This window comes from Myotis lucifugus, unplaced genomic scaffold (assembly GCF_000147115.1).
Source record: "Myotis lucifugus unplaced genomic scaffold, Myoluc2.0 scaffold_56, whole genome shotgun sequence".
Lineage (NCBI taxonomy): Eukaryota > Metazoa > Chordata > Mammalia > Chiroptera > Vespertilionidae > Myotis > Myotis lucifugus.
This window is the reverse complement of record NW_005871104.1, coordinates 6107132-6117548: the sequence shown is the minus strand read 5'-3', so window position 1 is coordinate 6117548 and position 10417 is coordinate 6107132. Positions and strand designations below refer to the sequence as shown.

General features: G+C 39.3%; 1 protein-coding gene across 3 annotated transcripts in view; it reads left to right on the top strand.

The window, feature by feature from the left end:
- The window catches only part of G3BP1 (G3BP stress granule assembly factor 1), a 40897-nt gene that overhangs the window by 503 nt on the left and 29977 nt on the right, over positions 1-10417 (top strand). For 2 of the 3 annotated variants that reach the window (XR_002829375.1, XM_014456170.2), the window contains exon 1: positions 153-491. The exons of the other annotated variant lie outside the window; for it this stretch is intronic. Coding sequence is in view for 1 of the 2 variants with exons in the window: in XM_014456170.2 (XP_014311656.1) it covers positions 483-491 (9 nt within the window). In the remaining variant the exon portion in view is untranslated. Of the gene's footprint in view, positions 1-152; positions 492-10417 lie in introns of those variants that run through there. 3 annotated transcript variants of the gene reach the window in all.

Below are 10417 nucleotides of genomic sequence, written 5' to 3'. Positions count from 1 at the left end.
GTGTCCGCCGCGTGCGCGTGCCGCGCCCAACTGCCACGCGGGGCAAGAGCGAGCCGCGGCCGCCGCCCGGGGTCCCAGGGCGATCTCCAGGGCTCGCTCGCGTTTCCCGCCCGCCTTCCCACGCGCCAGCGGGTCTTTCCTTCCCTGGCGAGGGGGCTACAGCGTGGCCGGGGCCAGAGGAGGAGGCTTTTATTCGGGGGCGGGAGCGTCACGAAAGTGCGATAAGAAAAGGATTTTGCGACCGGGAGGCAGAAGTGCTGCTCTTTGGTTTTCCAGGGAGTAAAGGGGGAGCAGCGGGTGCATGCATGGGTGATGCGTGGTGGTAACGAATTCTTCCCGAGCCCTTATTGTGTGCCAGGCACTGTGTGGAGCCACTTGTGTGCCTCTCGTGTACTCCCGCACCCTGGGGAGGTCGGTGCGATGACTTTCCTCATTTTCCAGCGGACTCGGCGGTCCCGCGGTGGAGGGACCTGGTCAGAGGCATGCAAACGGTAAGGGGCAGGTGCTTGTTTGCGCCCAGGTGGCCTGACTCCTGGTCCCCGAGCCTCTTTTATTCTTCATTCCAGCGTCCGATGTGGTCCCCGGGCACCTTGGCCCCCAGAGCACCGGGGGTCCCCTGGGGACAGCATCCGCCCCGAAAGGCCCTGCTGCGAAGGCTGCAGCGGCATTTGTGCTTGAGCCAGTCCTGGGCTTCCAGGGAGACCAGGGTCGGCCGTGGGCTGAAGACAAAGGGAGAGAAAGCGTTTGGGCTTCCTTTCTGTTTGTGTCCGCGTAGGTAGCTGAGGGGGGTGCTGCCCTGAAAGCTCCCGGGAAAAGCATCCGATCAAACGAGTCAGTGCAAGGGAACATGGACAGGGTTCCTCGTCTGATTTGAAACTCACAGCGTGATGATGGGAAATTCCCGCCAGCAGGAAGTTAGGCTCCGATATGAGACCCTGAATCATTTCTCTCTCTTAAAAAAAAATAAAAAATCGGAGCAGACTTTTGAGAAAGACCTGCGCGAACATAGTTTAACTTCCTCGTTTTATATAATTGAAGAAAATGAGGTTCAGAGTCATGAGTTTCAGACCTCGGCAGCATGTGTGGGTTAAAACTTGAAATAGGAATGGGAAGGAGGGTGCTCAGTTGCAGTGTACATCTGACCTTATGCCAGGTGAATTGGGGTGACTGAGGTGTGGGCAATCTTTACCCTTGTACGTAGTTGGGATCTACTGTGGATGACAGCCTATCCGCATTCAGTTCATTATTTGGCATTTACTGTTAGGCTCCTGTGTATATGCAGACACAGAAGACACTTTCAAAGACTCGAGTGTATATTTTTCTAGTAAAGTTATACTTTAGTTTTTTGAATGCCAGTATATTCTCTTGGCTTCATGAAATAATAAATGATCCTGTGTTGCAGGTCCAAGTCATTACACCACAGATGTCTCTATTGAGATAAAAGTACAGTAAAAGTTTTGAGACTTAATTCATTTGAATTTTGATTGGGATGGCTTTCAATTTTTTTTTTTTTAAGAAATTGACCTATTTTGTGTATATAGACACTTTTTAGGATTGGTCTTGATTTTTTTGCAGTCAGAGAGAACACATAATTTAATCTTTGTAAGTAAATTTAAAAACTATCAGGAAGCTTAATATTTGTGTGTCCATTTACCAAATACTCTCCATGTTTCTTAACAGAAAGTAGCAGTAAATATAGGATTGAAATTTTGTATTGAAAAGTTGTATCTATGTTGGTGTTGCCATAAATAACAGATTGCCTTAGAATATAACATTGTTTTACCTGGAACTTGCCTTCCTGTACAGTGCCATTTACCTGCGAGTAGACATCGGTTTAGCTATTGAATTAGCATTTTAAGTTAGCAAATGTTAAAACACTATAATGACCTACATTTAAACTGAGTTTGAGTCCAGCTAATTTTGTTACTGCTTGAGGTAAGACATACCAATGAAATTATCTTATGCATTAATTGGGGGGAAATTTTGTTACTTTCCCCTTCAAATTCTTCTTTAAGAAATAAAACCCTGTTCTTGGCCTCAGGCAAATGATTATCAGTTGAGCAGGAATATGAAAACTGATACTTCACAAATTGGTAGCCCAGCTGATCTCTTGTGCATTTATTTATCAAGAACAAGTGATTTTTGAAGAAAAGTTGTAATGATGCAAGACTTAGGTGCCATCTTGATTCCCAGCCAAGTCAGAGGTTACTTTTATTATTGTTAAACCCTTTCAATATAAGCTTTTGTGCCTCTTCTAACTGGTGGAAAAGTAGGCAGTTCTTTGTTCTTTATTTAATTCAGTTTCAGTTCTCAGCTGACAGTCTGCTAAGGGAACATCAGGAGATGTGGAAATGTTGGTGACCTACTTTGCAGCAGTTTTTTTTTGTAATTTACATTATTTTATTTTGCTTGTTTTGAATAGAAAATAAAGGGCAGAGCTTAGTTTTAAATTCTTACAGGTTTTTAAAAAAATCATTTGTTCTTTTATTTTTTTAATACTTATTGATTTCAGAGAGGAAGAGTGAGGGAGAGAGATAGAGACATAAATGATGAGAATCAGTGATCAGCTGCCTCTTGCACATCCCCCACTGAGGATTGAGCCTGCAACCTGGACAAGTGCCCTTGACTGGAATTGAACCCAGGACCCTTCAGTCCGCAGGCGGATGCTCTATCCATTGAGCCAAATCAGCTAGGGCTTCTTACAGGTTTTTGAATTGTATATGGCTCTTAGGAAGGATAAGGAAATGTTTAATTAAAAGATGAAATTTAATATAAAGCCTGAATTTGTGACCTAAATAAATTTTTTCTTTTTGCCAGTTTAATAAAATTACTCACTTGACCTTACAGCAAATATTGTGTTTTTTAAGATAATATTTCAGAATTTATATATGCATTGTATGTTCATTTAGTAGTGCTTTAAGACTGCTTTGGAGCCCTGGCTGGTGTGGCTCAGTTGGTTAGGCGTTGTCCTGTGCACTGAAGGGTTGCCATTTCCATTCCTGGTGAGGGCACATGCTCCAGTTTCAGCTCTACTCCGTGGAGGGGGGCAGGCAGGAGGCAGCTGATAGATGTTTTACTCTCACATCCATGTTTTTCTCTCTCTCTCCCTCTGTCTCTCTAAAAATCAATACAAAAATCTTAAAGAGCCCTAGCTGGTTTGGCCCAGTGGATAGAGCATTGGCCTTCAGACTGAAAGGTCCTGGGTTCAATTCTGGTCAAGGGCATATGTGCAGAAGATCAATGATTCTCTCTCCTCATTGATGTTTCTTTCTTTCTCTCCCTCTCCCTCTCTGAAATCAATCAATAAAAAATAAAAAAATTAAAAAGGAAATCACTTCCAAAAAGAACATTAAAAAAAAATCTTAAAGAAAAAGACTGCTTTGCACAAAACTTAATTGACTTTACAAAGGAAGATAATCGTCAGAGTAGGTAGGCTAAAAAAAACCAAACTGCTCTTTTCTCCCCTGGCTAATCAGTTCTTAACATCTAGTGTGCAAAACCTTTCGTGCAATAATGTCCTTTCAGCCATGTAGTTACATTTACATTGAGCAACTGTAATCTCACTTATAGTTGGTGATCACACTGTGGCACTTAACCAGGTTTATGTTGTTATTTTTATTTTATTTTTTTGTTAATCCTCACCCGAGAATATTTTTCCATTGGTTTTTAGAGCGTGGAAGGGAGGCGGAGAGAAAGAGAAACGTCGATTGGTTGCCTCCTGCAGGTGCCCAACCGGGGCCAGGGATTGAACCTGCAACTGAAGTATGTGCCCTTGACCATAATTGAATCTGAGACCCTTCAGTCCGTGGGCTGACGCTCTATCCACTGGGCCAGAATCGACAGGCAGGTTTATGTTTTTAAATCTCAAAAATAAGCTTTTTGTTTACTTAAAATTTTTTATTTTAAGTATTATTGGATACCTTGTCTGGCCTTGATTGGAAAAGCTAAATTGCAAGCCAAGTGGTAATGGTGAAGAGCTAGGAATAATTGACACGTGATGAGTGGGTTTTATAAAGCAGAAAGTAAATATGAAAAAGGCTGTGGCTTTAGTAAGTTCTTATTTTTTAATATATTTTTATTGATTTCAGAGAGAAAGGGAGAGGAAGAGAGATTGAAGGGGAGAGAGAATCACTGAATCATTCACTGATCGGCTGCCTCTCCTGCACGCCCACTACTGGGGATGGAGCTCGAAACCCGAGCCATGTGCCTCTGACCAAAATCGAACCTGGGACCCTTCAGTTGGCTCTATCCACTGAGCTAAACCAGCTAGGGCAGTAAGTAAGGTCTTTACATGATAAATTTCCCCTTCTGTCCTTGGGCCAATCTCATAATATTGCTTAGCTGTTTAGCCTGTGTGCTATTGAGGTATTTAAAAAATATTAGATGGTTCAGAAAAAGAAAGCTGGCATCCTGGATGGGGCACATTTTGTAGGTATGTCATCCTTGGTGGCTGTTAACTTAAGTGGCTATGAATATGACAGCATTGTATATTTGTATGGCCCTTTACATGTTTTAAAATTGCTTTCACATATCTTAGATTTGCCCATGTTTTCACTTAAAAAGAGAACTGATAATTTGATATTCAAATAGTTGTCTAAATTATTTTGTAAAGCATGTGGTGTATCTAGCTATTCAAAAAAAAACCTGAAGGATTCAGAATCTGGATGGCGTGAGTGTGACACCTGTCCTAGGCTGTGCCTCAAGTACACACCATGTTTGAACTGTGAGCTTGCTCTTAGGGTTCCCTGGAGTGTATCCACCTATGCTGTATGATCTAAAGGCTAGGAAGTTTATGTTTCTAGGAATTTCATAGGTGAAGCATTAGTAGTAACTATACAGTATCTTCTTGATAAGAAAGAATAGATAGTTGCTTAATTATAAACACAGCTGACTTAATTTTGGAATGGGAAAGGGATGCTAAAAACCAAGAAAAGCTGGTGCATGTTATGTTTTGTAATTTCTGTCTTGAAGTTTTTATCTTTCAGGAAAAGTTTTTTTTGAGATAGATAAATTTTAGATTTATATAAGAGTTGGAATGCAATGTAGAGACATCTTTTTTTTTTTTTTAAATCCTCACCTGAGGATATGTGTTTTTTGAGGCTCTGTTTTTAATGTGGGTTTCGATGGGCTGCCTTCCATATGTGCCCTGACCTGGGATTGATGATGCTCCAACCCAATGGGCCACACCAGCTATGGCCAGAGACATCTTATATAGACTTTGTTCAGCTTCCCTAATGTTAACATCTTACATAATCATGAATTTCGTGCACTGGGTCTCTAGTATTTGGAATAAAATGAGATAAACATTTTCACATTTTCTAGTAGTTTTTCTCAAGGGAAATATTCCTGATGACTGTGATGAGTAAAAATTGTTTCAGAAATACTAATTCTATTCAGCAAACTAATTTTACTAGCATAAGAATAAATTATCAGTGTTTAACAGAAAAGTAAAACTTAATGATAATATTTCTGTTGTTTTTTTGTTAAGTCTCACCTAAGGATATTTTTCCATTGATTTTTTTTAGAGAGAGTGTAAGGGAGGGGGAGAGACAGAGAGACACATCGACGGGGCCTCAATCGAACCTGGGACCCTTCAGTCTGCATGCCGACGCTCCATCCACTGAGCCAAACCTGTTAGGGCTAATGCTAATTTTTTAAAAAGAGAGCAGAAGTTTTTAAACCTAACAGGGCTTAAACATACCTAAAACAACTGTATTTCCAAGATGCATGTTTTAAAAGTTAAGATATTAAGATGTGTACTTCATTTAGTTTTAGTTTTACAGTTTGACTGGACAGTTACATTCTGTGGGCACACAGACAAGTCTTCCTACATAGCATTAGTATAGGTGGACTACTATACTTGACCTTTCTAAAAAGGTCAAGTTTTACATTGAATGCTTGGGCTTCTGTATTTCAGAATTACAAAAATTCTTCTTTTCACAGGAAATCTACATTTTTATATTGCTAGCAGAATACATAAATTGTCTTCTAAGTGACAGAAAAGGATGGGATGTAGAAATGCTTTCTTTTATCATAGTTAATAATTATAATATTAATAGTACTAAAAGCTAACATTCAGTGCTTACTGTCTACAAGACATTTAATTCTTATAATTAGGATTTTAATTTTACAGATGAAAGAACTGAGGGGCACAGATAGCACGTTACTAGCCCATGAGCACAGCTAGTGAATGGAGTTTAGGATTTTTCCTAGTGAAAGCATTAAAGAAAATTTGGGGGTACCTTTTGTTGTATTTCCAATACTCATTTACTATTTTTAAAATAGAGCACTCAATTTCTAAGTTCATTTGTCATGTTTTACTTCTTTTAGTCATTTCTAAGTGGTCAATTTTGTCTTTTAATTCTTAGGGTAAAGAATGATTCCCTTTTCCTAACCTAGCACCTTTTTAGTATTTCCAGAAAAATATTTTAAGGGAAAGTATAAAATTTAAAAAATACATATTTCCTGTTCCTTTTCATTGAGTATAATTTTGGGATATCATGACATTCATAAATACTGGGAATATTATAAACTTAGATATAAAATTAGTGGAAAGTGAACTTCCTTTAGTGAAAAATGAGTGCTTCTCCTCTTCCCTTTATTCTTCCCAGGTCCTGTTTCTTTCATCTCTAATCTTTCTAGTCTATAATGATTTCAGTTTATATCATTCTTAGGAATATTATTATTATTTTTAAAATGTGTCTTTATTTGATTTTAGAGAGAGAGGAACATTGATGTGAGAGAAACATCAGTCAGTTACTTCCCACACGCATCCCTACCAGGGACCGAACCCACAACCTGGGCATGTGCCCGACAGGGAATCAAATTGGTGACCTTTAAGTGTACGGGACAATGTTCAACCAATTGAGCCACATGGGTCAGGGCAGGAATATTATTACTATCATTATTATTATTTAAAATTCTTATTGAATATAGTGGGCTGACATTGGTTAATAAAATTATATAGGTTCCAGGTGTTCAATTCTATAATACATTATATATTGTATTGTGTTCACATTAAAAATCAAGTCTCCTTCCATCACCATTTATCCCCCCTTTATCCTCTTCTTCCTCTCACCCCCTTTCTCTCTGGCAATCACTGTACTTTGTTGTCTGTGTAAAATATACACAGACGACATATTGTGGGTTCGGTCCCAGGTAGGGATGCGTGTGGGAGGTAACTGACTGATGTTTCTCTCACATCAATGTTCCTCTCTAAAATCAACTAAGACATTTAAAAAGAAATAAAATAATAATAATAATCCTAAGAATGATATATCCTGTTGCTCTGAAAGCAGTGTAATAAGGGAGTGATCTCCACATTGGAATTGTTTGGAATGTTTGTTTAACGAACTTACTGTGTCTTGGGAGAATGACTTCTTTTAGGAAGTCTTCAGCCTGGGGATTGCAATAGTAAGACGTTTCCTACTCCTGATTTTGGTACATGCATCATATCTTTCCATTGATGGGTGTATACTGTTATGTTAGGAACAGCCAGACTCCATAGTTGTATAAATTTATAAAACCTCTTTTAAAAGGACACGGTGTTCCAGGAGTGTTTAGTAAATGAGGGAGAATGTTGGAACTTTTTAACATGGTTTTTCATTAATAGTTTATAATTGTCACAATGAATCAGTGATTGGCAAAACACCACCTTTTCTGAAATGAATCCATTTGAGTCTGTTTACTTTCATTTTAGATTTGATAGAATTGAGAGTTATGACAAACAAGAGTGAGATTAATGACTTTATTATCAGGAGATATGGTATTAGTTCACATATTTTTCATAGCTTGTGTTTTATTTTTGGGCCAGAAACAATGATGAATATTTCAGAGAGATGATTTACCAAGTAGAATTTTTCTAATTAGGATAGAGTTTGTCTGCATAGACTCAGATCTTTTGGGCTCAGATTGCCTACATTTTCTGCATTTCTTTTTTACTGAGAATGGTGATTAAATAGAGACGCTTATTTGCAAAACTTTAAGTGTATGATCTTAGATTACCTAAGAACTTCCCTAAACATTTTGTAGTCACTGATTAGTGGTTTAATCTTAATTATTTCAATACATTTTATGATGTCTTCAGGATTTTTTTTTTTAAATATATTTTATTGATTTTTTACAGAGAGGAAGGGAGAGAGATAGAGAGTTAGAAACATTGATGAGAGAGAAACATCGATCAGCTGCCTCCTGCACATCTCCCACTGGAGATGTGCCCGCAACCTAGGTACATGCCCTTGACCGGAATCGAACCTGGGACCTTTCAGTCCGCAGGCCGACGCTCTATCCACTGAGCCAAACCGGTTTCGGCTCTTCAGGATTTTTTTAATATCACATGCAAAAATAGCTTTATTGACACATGTCCAAATGCTATCTTTTTTTTCTTATTTTTTCCCATCACCATTTATCCCCCCCCAATACCCTCTTCTACATCTACATGCCCCCCCCCCAAAAAAAAAAAGTCAGGATTTTTTTTAAAACGTGGAAGTCTTTTTTTTTTTTTTAATTTTTGAGGCATACTTTACAAACAGTAAGATCATAGAATGTAAAGGTTCAGTTTGAGAAGTCATATACATGTAACTGTCACCTTAATACATGCATTTTTCTCACCCTAACCAGTTCCCGTGATCCTATTCTGTCAGTTCTCTCTCAGGCAACTATCTTCTAGCCACCTTAACCTTAGTGTTTTGTTAACCTTTAAAGAAACAATGTTATGCCTGCTATCTTAATCTAAATTATACAAACCCTGACAAATGGATGGTCAGATATTAATTTTGCTTGCATAAAATTTTAACCTCCTTTTGTGTGAGAATGTTGAATGAAAGAAAACTTTTATTTCCTATTATGTTTCAGCTATTATTAAGTTTTAGGAGTAGAAAGTTATGTGAGAAATGATCTCTATTCTTAAGAAATGTAACATGTAAAGGGTGTCCCAAAATTCACGCAAGAAGTAATTTTGATAGAAAACACAGGTTTATAATTAAAAATTGTAATTTTTTTTATTGATTCATAAAGTGTACAGTATAGGGTTATGTATGGAATAATATATCGGGTAAATGGCCTTTGAGAGCTTCTCGAAATGTCCAATTCTTGACCACGGTGCCGAATTGATGTCCCTGGACTCTCAGCAACACTCTCACGAACTGCTTCGATGTTTTGTGTTGAACGACTTGTTGAAGGACGGCCAGAGTGTTTAAGATCACTAATTGATCCAGGCTCCCTAAATTTTTTAATTAATCTCTTCACAGTTGATAAAGTTAAATCACTATTCCAACCACATTTTGCACGAAAATTGCGAACTGTAGCTGCCCCAACCTTCATTATTTTTAAAATATTGCTCAACAATGAAAACGCGTTGTTCTTTCGTGTAGCGCTCCATTTTTAATAACCCTGAACTGTCAGCTGTCATGCTATCTTTTTTTTTCCCGTTGGCAACACCTTACGGCACAAATGGCGTAAAATTCAAATCTTGCATGAATTTTGGGACACCCTTTAGTAAGAAGCTTGCATTCTTCCTAATGTGGAATTCTTAAAGCCTTTGATATTTTAAGTTTGGAATCAGCCCCTTTTTTGAACAGTGAAGCAATACAGTTCCTTTCTATTAAAATACTTTTTATTTTAGTCACGTGGATATAATTTTTCCCCCAGTTTTATTGAGAAATAATTGCCAAGAACATTATTTTTTTTTTAAATATATTTTATTGATTTTTTACAGAGAGGAAGGGAGAGAGATAGAGAGTCAGAAACATCGATGAGAGAGAAACATCGATCAGCCGCCTCCTGCACATCCCCCATTGGGGATGTGCCCGCAACCCAGGTACATGCCCTTGACCGGAATCGAACCTGGGACCGACGCTCTATCCACTGAGCCAAACCGGTTTCGGACAAGAACATTATTTTTAAATACTGCTACAGTTTCTCTTGGGCTCGTTGTTCAATGTTTATTATAAAAGTGCTTAAAGGAGAGACTTCCAAGAGCCAAAGCTTTCATTTTAGTGGAACCACATGTGCCGGTGGTATCCTAATCCTAATATATAAAAAGCCAGGGGCTGTCACGACCGAAACAACCAGATGGACAACCAAACAACAGGCTGCATGGGGCAACAAAGCTGGCAGGGGGGTTAGTGAGGGACAGCTAAACGACTGAACAGCAGGCTGTGTGGGGCGACCAGGCTGGCGGGGGGGGGGGGGAAGGCATTTGGGGGCAACCAGGCTAGGGGAGGGAAGTTGGTGGCGACCAGGCCGGAAGGGGGGTAATGGGGGTGTCCACACCAAGCGAGGGGGCCGGGGGGCAGTTAAGGGGTGACCAGGCCCTAGGAGGGGACATTTGGGTCACCCGGGCCTTCGGGGTAGGGGCAGTAAGAGGTGACCCCGCCCTATGTGGAGGGCATTTTTGGGGTAAATTATACAGGTGTGG